The sequence below is a fragment of the Bufo bufo genome, chromosome 3 (genome assembly GCF_905171765.1).
Source record: "Bufo bufo chromosome 3, aBufBuf1.1, whole genome shotgun sequence".
In the NCBI taxonomy this organism is placed as follows: Eukaryota; Metazoa; Chordata; class Amphibia; order Anura; family Bufonidae; genus Bufo; species Bufo bufo.
In genome coordinates this window covers 2,919,956-2,932,263 of record NC_053391.1, presented here as the reverse complement: position 1 = coordinate 2,932,263, position 12,308 = coordinate 2,919,956, and the positions used below count along the sequence as shown (strand labels likewise).

General features: G+C 44.6%; 1 protein-coding gene across 1 annotated transcript in view; it reads right to left on the bottom strand.

Moving 5' to 3' along the window:
- Positions 1 to 8,294: 8,294 nt before the first annotated feature.
- The window catches only part of LOC120994307, a 64,761-nt gene continuing 60,747 nt past the window's right edge, over positions 8,295 to 12,308 (bottom strand). Inside the window, exon 6 of the mRNA XM_040422771.1 lies at positions 8,295 to 8,739. Coding sequence (XP_040278705.1) covers positions 8,642 to 8,739 — 98 coding nt within the window. The 3' untranslated portion in view covers positions 8,295 to 8,641. The remainder of the gene's footprint in view (positions 8,740 to 12,308) is intronic.

The following is a 12,308-nucleotide window of genomic DNA, read 5'->3' as shown; positions in this document are numbered from 1 at the left end:
CCCCCCTACATCACGCTGTACCCTCCCATGTGCCCCCCCAAATAAAATGCCCCCCCTAAGTGAGCCGCAGCAGTCGGGCACAGGGAGATGAGCGCTTCCATTGCGCTCATCTCCATAGTCATCTGCCTGTGCTGCGGCGGAGCAGGGGAGGGAGAGGCGTGTCCCTTCCCCTTCCTCTGATAGGCTGCAGGCACTAGGCCGGCAGCCTATCAGAGGCCAGAGCAGGCGGCGCGATGACGTCATCGCGCCGCCTGAGCCACACAGCGCGGGACACAGGCCGGAAGAGGCCAGCATCGCATCGCTGACATGGAGGTAAGTATAAGTGTTTTTTTTTTTTTTTACAATAGTTTTACTGGCACATTGGGGGGGCTTATTACTGGCACATTGGGGGGGCTTATTACTGGCACATGATGGGGGGCTTATTACTGGCACATGATGGGGGCTTATTAATGGCACATGATGGGGGGCTTACTACTGGCACATTGGGGGGCTTATTACTGGCACAATGGGGGACTTATTACTGGCACATGATGGGGGGCTTATTACTGGCACGTGATGGGGGGCTTATTACTGGCACGTGATGGGGGCTTATTACTGGCACGTGATGGGGGGCTTATTACTGGCACGTGATGGGGGCTTATTACTGGCACGTGATGGGGGGCTTATTACTGGCACGTGATGGGGGGCTTATTACTGCACATGATGGAGGGCTTATTACTGGCACGTGATGGGGGGGCTTATTACTGGCACGTGACGGAGGGCTTATTACTGGCACATGACGGGGGTGCTTATTACTGGCACATGACAGGGGGCTTATTACTGGCACATGATGGGGGGGCTTATTACTGGCACGTGATGGGGGCCTTATTACTGGCACGTGATGGGGGGCTTATTACTGGCGCGTGATGGGGGGGCTTATTACTGGCACGTGATGGGGGGGTTATTACTGGCACGTGACGGTGGGGCTTATTACTTTCACCTGACGGGGGGCTTATTACTGGCACATGACAGGGGGCTTATTACTGGCACATGATGGGGGGGCTTATTACTGGCACATGATGGGGGGCTCTTGCTACTGGAACATTGGGGGGGCTCTTATTACTGGCACGTGATGGGGGCTGGGCTCTTATTACTGGCACATTGGGGGGCTCTTGTTACTGGCACGTGATGGGGGGCTCTTGTTACTGGCACGTGATGGGGGGCACTTATTACTGGCATGTTATTGGGGGCACTTATTACTGGCACGTTATTGAGGGCACTTATTACTGGCACGTTATTGAGGGCACTTATTACTGGCACGTTATTGAGGGCACTTATTACTGGCACATTATTGGTGGGCACTATAGGGGCATCTACTGAGGCCACAAAGAAGGGGTATTTTATATGGGGGGCTCTGTACAGTAGCATTTTATACTGGGACACATTATGGTGGGTACTATGGGGAAGGGGGGAGAGGAGTACTAAGGAGTCATCTACGGGGGGCACTGAGAAGGGGTATTTTATACTTGCAAATTATGGGGGACACTGAGGGCATCTACTGGGGCACGATATATGGGGCATTTTATACTGGTACATTATGGGGGGCACTAGGAGGAAGGGGGGAGAGGAGCACTATGGGGGCATTTACTGGGGGCACTATATAGGGGTATTTTATACTGGCACATTATGGGGGACATTAGCTCAACTGGGGGCATTACAAGGGGGTATTTTTTGCATTGTCACATTATAAGGCCGAATGCACACGGTCGTGTTCCGTGGCCGAGAGCGGTCCATGGTATGCCGGGCTGGATTCCTGTTCAGAGCAGGAGCGCATGGCGTCATAGCAACCAATGACGCCGTGCGCTCCTGCTCTGAACAGGAATCCAGCCCGGCATACCACGGACCGCTCTCAGCCATGGAACACGGCCGTGTGCATTCGGCCTAAGGAGAATTATTTCTACTGGGGGGCATTATGGGGGGCTTTATTACCCCCCATGGTATGACCCCCTAGTAGCAGCACCAGCCTCCCCCTGCTCTGCTGTCCCTCTGGCCCTTCTCTAAATCCTTATTATGAAATATTTCTCATTAGGATAAAACACAACAGCTCCGCCGAGCCCCCGGCCAAAGTGTGGAAGTGGCGTCCGAGACCCCCAAGGGCCAAGCCAAGTAATTGTAACATGTGAAATATGTTTATGTTAAACACATATAGCATACACTGTGCCCCACAATATACAGTATACCGCTACACTGTGCCACACAATATACAGTATACCTCTATACTGTGCCCCACAATATACAGTACACCTCTACACTGTGCCACACAATATACAGTATACCGCTACACTGTGCCACACAATATACAGTATACCGCTACACTGTGCCACACAATATACAGTATACCGCTGTACTGTGCCCCACAATATACAGTATACCTCTACACTGTGCCACACAATATACAGTATACCTCTACACTGTGCCACACAATATACAGTATACCTCTACACTGTGCCCCACAATATACAGTATACCTCTACACTGTGCTCCACAATATACAGTATACCTCTACACTGTGCCCCACAGTATACAGTATACCTCTACACTGTGCCCCACAATATACAGTATACCGCTACACTGTGCCACACAATATACAGTATACTCTACACTGTGCCGTACAATATACAGTATACCGCTACACTGTGCCACACAATATACAGTATACCTCTACACTGTGCTCCACAATATACAGTATACCTCTACACTGTGCCACACAATATACAGTATACCTCTACACTGTGCCACACAATATACAGTATACCGCTGTACTGTGCCCCACAATATACAGTATACCTCTACACTGTGCCACACAATATACAGTATACCGCTACACTGTGCCACACAATATACAGTATACCGCTACACTGTGCCACACAATATACAGTATACCGCTGTACTGTGCCCCACAATATACAGTATACCTCTACACTGTGCCCCACAATATACAGTATACCTCTACACTGTGCCCCACAATATACAGTATACCTCTACACTGTGCCACACAATATACAGTATACCTCTACACTGTGCCCCACAATATACAGTATACCTCTACACTGTGCCACACAATATACAGTATACCGCTACACTGTGCCACACAATATACAGTATACCGCTACACTGTGCCACACAATATACAGTATACCGCTGTACTGTGCCCCACAATATACAGTATACCTCTACACTGTGCCCCACAATATACAGTATACCTCTACACTGTGCCCCACAATATACAGTATACCTCTACACTGTGCCACACAATATACAGTATACCGCTACACTGTGCCCCACAATATACAGTATACCTCTACACTGTGCCCCACAATATACAGTATACCTCTACACTGTGCCACACAATATACAGTATACCGCTACACTGTGCCACACAATATACAAAATACCTCTACACTGTGCCACACAATATACAGTATACTCTACACTGTGCCACACAATATACAGTATACCGCTACACTGTGCCACACAATATACAGTATACCGCTACACTGTGCCGCACAATATACAGTATACTCTACACTGTGCCGCACAATATACAGTATACCTCTACACTGTGCCACACAATATACAGTATACTCTACACTGTGCCGCACAATATACAGTATACCTCTACACTGTGCTCCACAATATACAGTATACCTCTACACTGTGCTCCACAATATACAGTATACCTCTACACTGTGCCACACAATATACAGTATACCTCTACACTGTGCCACACAATATACAGTATACCTCTACACTGTGCCACACAATATACAGTATACCTCTACACTGTGCCCCACAATATACAGTATACCTCTACACTGTGCCACACAATATACAGTATACCTCTACACTGTGCCACACAATATACAGTATACCTCTACACTGTGCCACACAGTATACAGTATACCTTTACACTGTGCCACACAATGTACAGTATACCGCTACACTGTGCCACACAATATACAGTATACCTCTACACTGTGCCCCACAATATACAGTATACCTCTACACTGTGCCACACAATATACAGTATACCGCTACACTGTGTAGTCTGTTCTATAAGCACCCTTGTTCTGTGGCGGCGGACAGAAAATAATCTGGAAGTGCCCCTCCCGAGACCAGGCTCTGGATCCGCCACTGGTCTGGACCGCTCACAGGAGTGTACATTTCTTCTAAACTGTAATCCGTAACCTCTAACCTGCAGAAATCAGCACTCGCTCGGTAACAACTAACAGGCAGTGCCTGTAGGCTGTAGCCTGGCCCTGTTACCGAAGCTAGCCGAGTGGTGTAAGGTTAAGGTACTAGTAGAGATGAGCGGCCGCTGAATGCTGATTTAAAGTTAAACTTACTGCAGGATATGGATTACAGTTTAGAAATGTCAAATGTACACTCCTGTGAGTGGCGGGGAGGGAGATCTGTGAATGACACTGTTACAGGGAGGGGGATCTGTGGATGACACTGTTATAGGGAGGGGGATCTGTGGATGACACTGTTATAGGGAGGGGGATTGTCGATGACACTGTTATGGAGGGGGAAATGGGGATGACACTGTCATGGGGTGGATCTGTGGATGACACATATAGCATAAGATGCTATATATGGTATGTGTCATCCAAAGATCCCCCCCCATAGCAGTGTCATCCACAGATCCCCCTCCCTATAAAAGTGTCATCCACAAGCAACTAGGACATGTTGAAATCTGAGTGATTATTATTTTTTTTTAAAACCACAGACAGCAGGACTTTTCTTCCCTGTTGCGGTTTTAGGTATTGGGTAAAGTATCGCAGCATTTCTAAGCGTACTTGTGTAAATGTATCGTTGTTATAGCTGCCCCCCCTACTTTTGTCCTGGCCCCCAGTGTGCCCCCCCCAAAATTTGAAAGCTAGAGACGCCACTGGTGCAATGGGGAGTTTGCGGTTGTGCAAATAGACTGTTTGCGGAAATTCGCGTTCGCCGTTCGTGAACGGGAAATTTTATGTTCGCGACATCTCTACCCAGATATTCAGCAAGCACAGAGAAAAACGGATAAAAATGCAGAGTTTATTAGAAGCTCACTGCCGCTATAAGGCTTGTGTCTTTGGGGCCCAAGGTGTGTCACCTCTTCACTTACGCTTGGTCACAGAGGACCCCACAGAAATTTGTCAAGATCTGGCCAGGCTGAGGACCAAGCACAAGGTGGCTCTGGAGCACATAAGAATACTGAATGCGAGAAGTGGCCTATCTCCACCGTCCACACAAGAGTTGACCTCAATTACTACCTCCTGTGAAGGTCCTGGGACCCCTTAGTCTATCTGTCCCCAGTAAGAGTAATGTCATATGAACCACTAGAAGTAACCAATATTTTCCATCCTTGAGAATTCTCTCTTTTTGTCACCGACCATAAGCACTTTGTCTGGTACCATGTATGCTTTCTTGCCCAGCTGATAAAGGTGGAGGCATTATCATCCAACCTTCTCACTGCTCTGCTCCCTCTAGTGTTGAGCACGAATATTCTAATTGCAAATTTTTATTGCGAATATCGGCACTTCGAGAATTTGCAAAGATCTAGAATATAGTGCTATATCTTCGTAATTGCGAATATTCTAGTTTGTTTATTTTCGTGCTATCTATCATCCATACCTTTTTTCTTTTATAGTTATTATTTTACCTCATCATTAATACATTTTTATTAGTGTTTTTTTTACCTATAATTAATACATTTTTATTAGAAATGTTTTTTAACCTATCAGTAATACATTTTTAGTAAAAGTGTTTTTCTATTTATCATTCATATTTTTTTTTATAGATCATATATTATTAAATCATTACATATAGCACACAACATATAACAGCCAATCACACAAAGGCTGTATGCCAAAAGCCAGGTATGTGCAAGCTAACAACCTATCCATGAAACAGGTAGAGTCAGCATACCTTACAATGGCAGCCTTGTGTACTATGAGACAATTAGCAATAATCACACCTCAAATAAACCTCATGGGCTATGACATTGCCAGGACCAACTCTCATCTAACTAAGAGCCAATAAGCCTCAAAATTGCTTGATTTATGTTGGGTGGCTTGGGGGGACCTGCGCACCTAGATCATTATCATTAGGGTGAAAAAAAAAATATCTTTTTGCAAGCTAACTCTTCTCTTACTGCTTAGGAGGGCTGCATAAAAAAATTCAGTTTTCTAATTGTCTTAATATTTTATTCAAAAACCTTTCTATACTGTTTTGTCATGTAAACTAATTTGCATGAGCTTGGGCATATGGGAAAGACATGCAAATAGGGCTTCAGCTGAAAAACAAAGCAGATTCTGCAAATTTGCATGTCATATTCAAGTTTATGCAAATGAGTTTACATGACAAAACAGTATAGAAAGGTTATTGAATATAATATTAGGACAATTAGAAAACTGAAAATTTTCATGAAGCCCTCCTAAGCAGTGAGAAAAGAGTTAGCTGGCATCCAAAATAAAAAATAAAATAAAAGAATTACATTTTTGTCACCCTAATGATAATGATCTAGGTGCATAGGTCACCCCAAGCCATCCAACTTAAATTAAGCAAGTTTGCAGCTTACTGGCTCTCAGTCAGATGAGAGTTGGATTTGAATGTCTCAAAAAGCAAAATGCTGCCATTGTAAGGTATGCTGACTGTACCTGTCTCATGGATAGGTTATTGGCTTGCACATAGCTTGCTTTTGTTATACAGCCTTTGTGTGATTGTCTGTTTATGACATGTTATAGGTAATGAAATTGTGTGTAATTTTAGCAATTATGAATTCTCAAATTCTGAACTTATGGTGAATATTGTGAATTTGAATATTGCCAATGCCACTCATCACTACTTTGTACTGTGTACACCCCAGCGTGGTTGGACACCATTCTGATGGACCTCTCTGGACCTTCCTGGTAGTCATTCTCCTCCTCTCTGAGCATGTGCAGCACAATCTGCGGCTGACACTGCTCTCAATCCAACAATTCTGGACAGGCCGCAATCCGGCTTCCATGTGCTTCTCCATCCCGCAGTGGTCCAACATGCAACAGCAGCACAAACAACGGAGGGGAAAAAGTTCCAAAAAGTTCTAAAGGGTACAAGAAAAAAACATTCAAAACAAACTAAAACTAAGAGTAGCTACTGTAATGGGCACAGCTCCTTCCCTCCTAGATGCCTGAGTTCAGAGGTAACTGTTCTTGACATCTGTGCATATGGTGTGGGGTCAGCAATGACAAATTCACAGACTTTTCAGGTCAAAGTTCAAATGGGCGCTGATGCTAACTTTACATATATGTATAGCACAAGTGGATATAAGCTTTGTAACATATCTTATTAGAGAAGGATGCCTTGTTTTCCAGCTCTGTACTTCAACCTGTCCCTCTTCTAAACTAACATTTCCATAGGACAGACATGATTCAGCAGCTAATAGAAAGTATTATTTCTCACCCTAAGTGCTTTATTTACATCTATACTGCTCAGGGCTTTTCCGTAATGTTCAATATGGAGCGTCTGAGTGAGAGCTAGGAAGCAGAATGTTCTGTTTCGATGTGCAGTCTATGGGGAAACATGATAACAGCTAATAAGTGTGACCTTTCAGCAGAATGTGCTTTAATCATATCAATCCTGCTCAGTACTTTTCTCTAATGGCCTATATAAAGCTTCTGATTGAGAAATAGAGTTTAGATTCTCTCAGCTAATGGTAAGTGTTTTATCTCATCCCAGGTGCTTTATTCAGATCTATGTTGCTCAGTAGTATAAACTCCTGTATAGAGCTTCTGAGTGAGAGGGAGCAGAATCCTCTGTCTCCATGTGCAGTCTATGGGGAGACATTATAACAGCTAATAGTGTTATATCTCACTCCAGGTGTTTTATTCACATTTACACTGCTTATTACTTTTCTATAATGTCCTGTATGGAGCTTCTGAGTGAAAGAGAGAAGAATCATCTCTAGATACAGTCTATGGGGAGACATTATTACAGATAATAGTAAGTGTTATATCTCACCAAGGTGTGTTATTTACATCTATGCTGCTCAGGACTCCTTTATAATGTCCTATATGGGGATACGGAGTGAAAGTTAGGGGCAGAATCTAATGCTTCCATGTGTAGTCTATGTAGAGACATTATTACAGCTAATAGTAAGTGTTATATCTCACTCCTGGTGTTTTATTCACATCTATACTGCTTAGTACTTTTCAATATTTTCTTATATGGAGCTTCCGAGTGAGGGTTAGGGTGAACTTGAAGATTTTTTTTCAAAGTCTTTTATTTATTTTTTTAAGACATTAAAACATAACAAAAACTTTTAAAGTATGGATTGTAATGCCCTGCAAAATGAAGTTAACATGTCAGAATTACCATACAGGGCACCCACACAACCACAATCTACGACTCCAGAAATCCTGGCTGAAACACTCTGAATAAACGATGTGCCCCTTTATTTACCCTTTTACATCTTCTGCCCTCCCTTCCACCATACTCCTGAGGTCATTGAATAAATGAATTCAACCATCAAGGAAAAATGAGAAAGTTGTCAGAAGGTGGAAAGATTGGAAAGAAGGTAACCAGAAGGGAGTCCCGCCACATGTTTATAGTACATATACGAAGGGGTGACATCTGAATCCTACTGATAGGCTTCTTTGCACTGGAAGGTGGACAGAGCTTCTACTTCATAGACGTTCTCTTCATGTACTCCCAGCTCATGCATCTCAACCTGAGAATCTAGAACAAAATGTAAAGATTGATGAGTCCCATGGAGGTACCATCAAGTGCCCCAACTTTTATCTCATTAAGGTTCTGCCACCACAAGGTTATTGTCACACATGAAGGCGGTTAGCTCATCACTGGAGCTGATGGCTGATGGGTTAATGTGCCTAATTCTTGTTACCTCCAACCCGGAGCTGCAGTCCCAAAATTGCCACTGAAGGAGGGTCATGTGAGCAATTTCTTTCATCCACAACTACTGACTTACACTGCAGACATTAAAGGGAAGTACAGCACGCACAGTTCGACCGCAGTGTAAGTCAGAGGAGACCGATGATGAATGGGTCGGTGGCCATTCTGGGACCGCAGCGCCGGTGGTTAAATAACAGCAATTCATAACCGCCTTGATGTGCAGCACAAGACACATGGTGGGGGTGCATCGCGAGGGGAATGTGTTGGCACACTTTGTGGCAAATTTATCAAATGTTGTACGTTGGTTGATAATACTAGCGCATCTTTATGCCTCGCACTTTCATCTAAAGACATTATTCAACGATTTTACACCACTGCCGGCGAGAATGACTTCGTAACTTTTTTTATGACTTTAGAAAAAAAAAGTCTCAGTATATAAATAAATCTACAGTGATTCTCATTGTTTGAAAATACTAATGTAATAATACCCCAGAGAGGTATTACCATTTCTTCACCCTGCTACTGTATTTGACTGCTAACAATAATGTCATCTATGTATTTTTTCCAGGTCCTCCTACATTGTGCATTCCTTATGTTGTTAGGAAACTGTTTTGTACATGTAATATACCTGGTTCACCAGCAGGTGGCAGCAGATATATGGCAGAGAGATCTTTAGATAGAATGGAACTTACCATTCCATTCTCCCCCTTTTGGGCGGAAGAGGGCTACTCCCATTTCCTACCAAGGGAGGGGCAGCAGGAAGAGTCTAGTCATTCTAAGCGACGGAAGCGTCAGATGCAGACATGCCCAAGATGTAGCAGCTAGGGGAGGCCCCTCTCCTGCAGCAGGAGTCTCTCCAGAGGGAAGCAGCTCTTAGAGCACCATGACTCCTTACAGATTTTTCTACGGAGTGTCATGAGAGGGTCAACAACCAAAGGCACCCCACTCCACAGATAGAAAACAGACCGAAAGTCCAGCTGCCCCCTTATTCTCCACCTCCACCATTACCTATCCCTGTATCCAACTCCTAGGACTGTATCCAACTCCTAGGACTGTATCCAACCCCTAAGACTATATCCAAATCCCAGGACTGTATCCAGGACCCAAGACTGTATCCAACTCCTAAGACTGTATCCAATCCCTAAGACTGTATCCAACTCCCAGGACTGTATCCAGCCCCCAAGACTGTATCCAACCCCTAATACTGTATCCAACTCCTAAGACTGTATCCAACTCCTAGGACTGTATTCAACTCTTAACACTGTATCCAACTCCTAAGACTGTATCCAATTCCTAGGACTGTATGCAACTCCCAAGACTGTATCCAATCCCTAAGACTGTATCCAACTCCCAGGACTGTATCCAGCCCCCAAGACTGTATCCAACCCCTAATACTGTATCCAACTCCTAAGACTGTATCCAACTCCTAGGACTGTATTCAACTCTTAACACTGTATCCAACTCCTAAGACTGTATCCAATTCCTAGGACTGTATGCAACTCCCAAGACTGTATCCAACCCCTAAGACTGTATCCAACTCCTAAGACTGTACCCAACTCCTAGGACTGTATTCAACTCTTAACACTGTATCCAACTCCTAAGACTGTATCCAACTCCTAGGACTGTATCCAACCCGTTAGACTGTATCCAACTCCTAGGACTGTATCCAACCCCTAAGACTGTATCCAACTGCTAGGACTGTATCCAACCCTTTCCAGCTCTTTAGCACCCAGAAGCATTATTACCCTCATCTATAGCTGTGAGTAGCTGGGGGGCAGCTGGCGGTAGCACATAATAACACTTGGCGCTGTCTGATTAGTTTTGCTGCTCTCACTGGTGGCATAGGCATGTCCTCTGGTAGTTGGTAGCCGTGCCCCTTCTGTATGCGCCGGCATTGGTGAAACCCTTGCTACGCCGCAGTCAGTGCTGACTGCGGCATGTTCAGGGTGTGTAGGGAGAGAGCTCCCTCGAAGTCCCCATGAGGTCCCCGTGCTGCGGTGACGGGGACCTGATGGCTGGGAAGGCAGCCTGATGCCTTTAATAGGCATGGTAGTGCCTTCCCAGCCCACAGGGTCTCACAGGCTGTAAGTATATTACAATGGTAATACACTGACAGCCAATGCATTACAATGCTGACATATTATAATGCCTTGTACAGGGGGACAAAAAAAGTTAAAAAAAAAAAGTGTTTTACATAATAAAAAAAAAAAATGTTCCAAGTTAAAAATCTAATATATAAAGCTGTATGTGTGTGTGTGTGTGTGTCCGCTAAAGTAATCCGCACCGTCGCATTAACAATCATGAAAATTGGCACACAGGTACATCAGGTATCCGGGAAGGTTTTAGACCGGTCTCAGCTCTCTAGGACGTACCGTTCCTAAGATATTCCCAAAAAATGCATTAGCCAATACAAGCCTGGTCACGTGTCCCTTATCAGCCAATAGAAGCTCGCAGGCCCTTAGTCTCCACATACACAGTTTTACACCAGGTTTCCATAACAACCCAGCCATTTATCTTCACTGCTGTAGGTGAGCTTTAAAGGGGCAGGGCACTGTGGATGACACTGTTACATAGTTGATACGGTTGAAAAAAGACATGAGTCCATCAAGTTCAAGCAAGGAATAGGTGGGGACGTGAATCCCAGAAGGAAGTGAGACTCAGATTTCTTCACGTTTTCATAAGCATTAATGTCATTTACGTTTAAGAATTCATCTAAACCTTTTGTAAAACCGTCTCCTGTTCCTGCTGTGACCACGTCCTGAGGTCTCTATTCCACGGCCTCACAGTTCTTACAGTAAAGAAGCTTTGTATAAACCGTCCCCTGTTCCTGCTGTGACCACGTCCTGAGGACGTCCATTCCACGGCCTCACAGTTCTTACAGTAAAGAAGCTTTGTATAAACCGTCTCCTGTTCCTGCCGTGACCACGTCCTGAGGTCTCTATTCCACAGCCTCACAGTTCTTACAGTAAAGAAGCTTTGACGCTTCTGAAGACTGAACTTTTTCTTCTCCGGTCGGAGCGCCCCCTTGTCTTTTGAGGGCATTTTACATTGAACAGCTTTTCGCCGTATTTTTTGTATGGCCCATTTATATACTTGTACAGGTTAATCATGTCCCCCCTTAGACGTCTCTTCTCAAGACTAAATAAATGTAATTCTTCTAGTCTTTCCCCATAACTCAGACCCTCCAGGCCCCTCATCAGTTTAGTCGCTCTCCTCTGTACTCTCTCTAGCTCCAGGGCGTCCTTTCTATGGACTGGTGCCCAGAACTGGACTGCGTATTCCAGATGAGGCCGCACCAACGCTTTGTAAAGTGGTAATATTACATCCCATCTCTGTGTGGTCCAGGTGGAGAGTGCTCAGCCTTTCTACATTTTTCCATACTCTCATTTTCTATA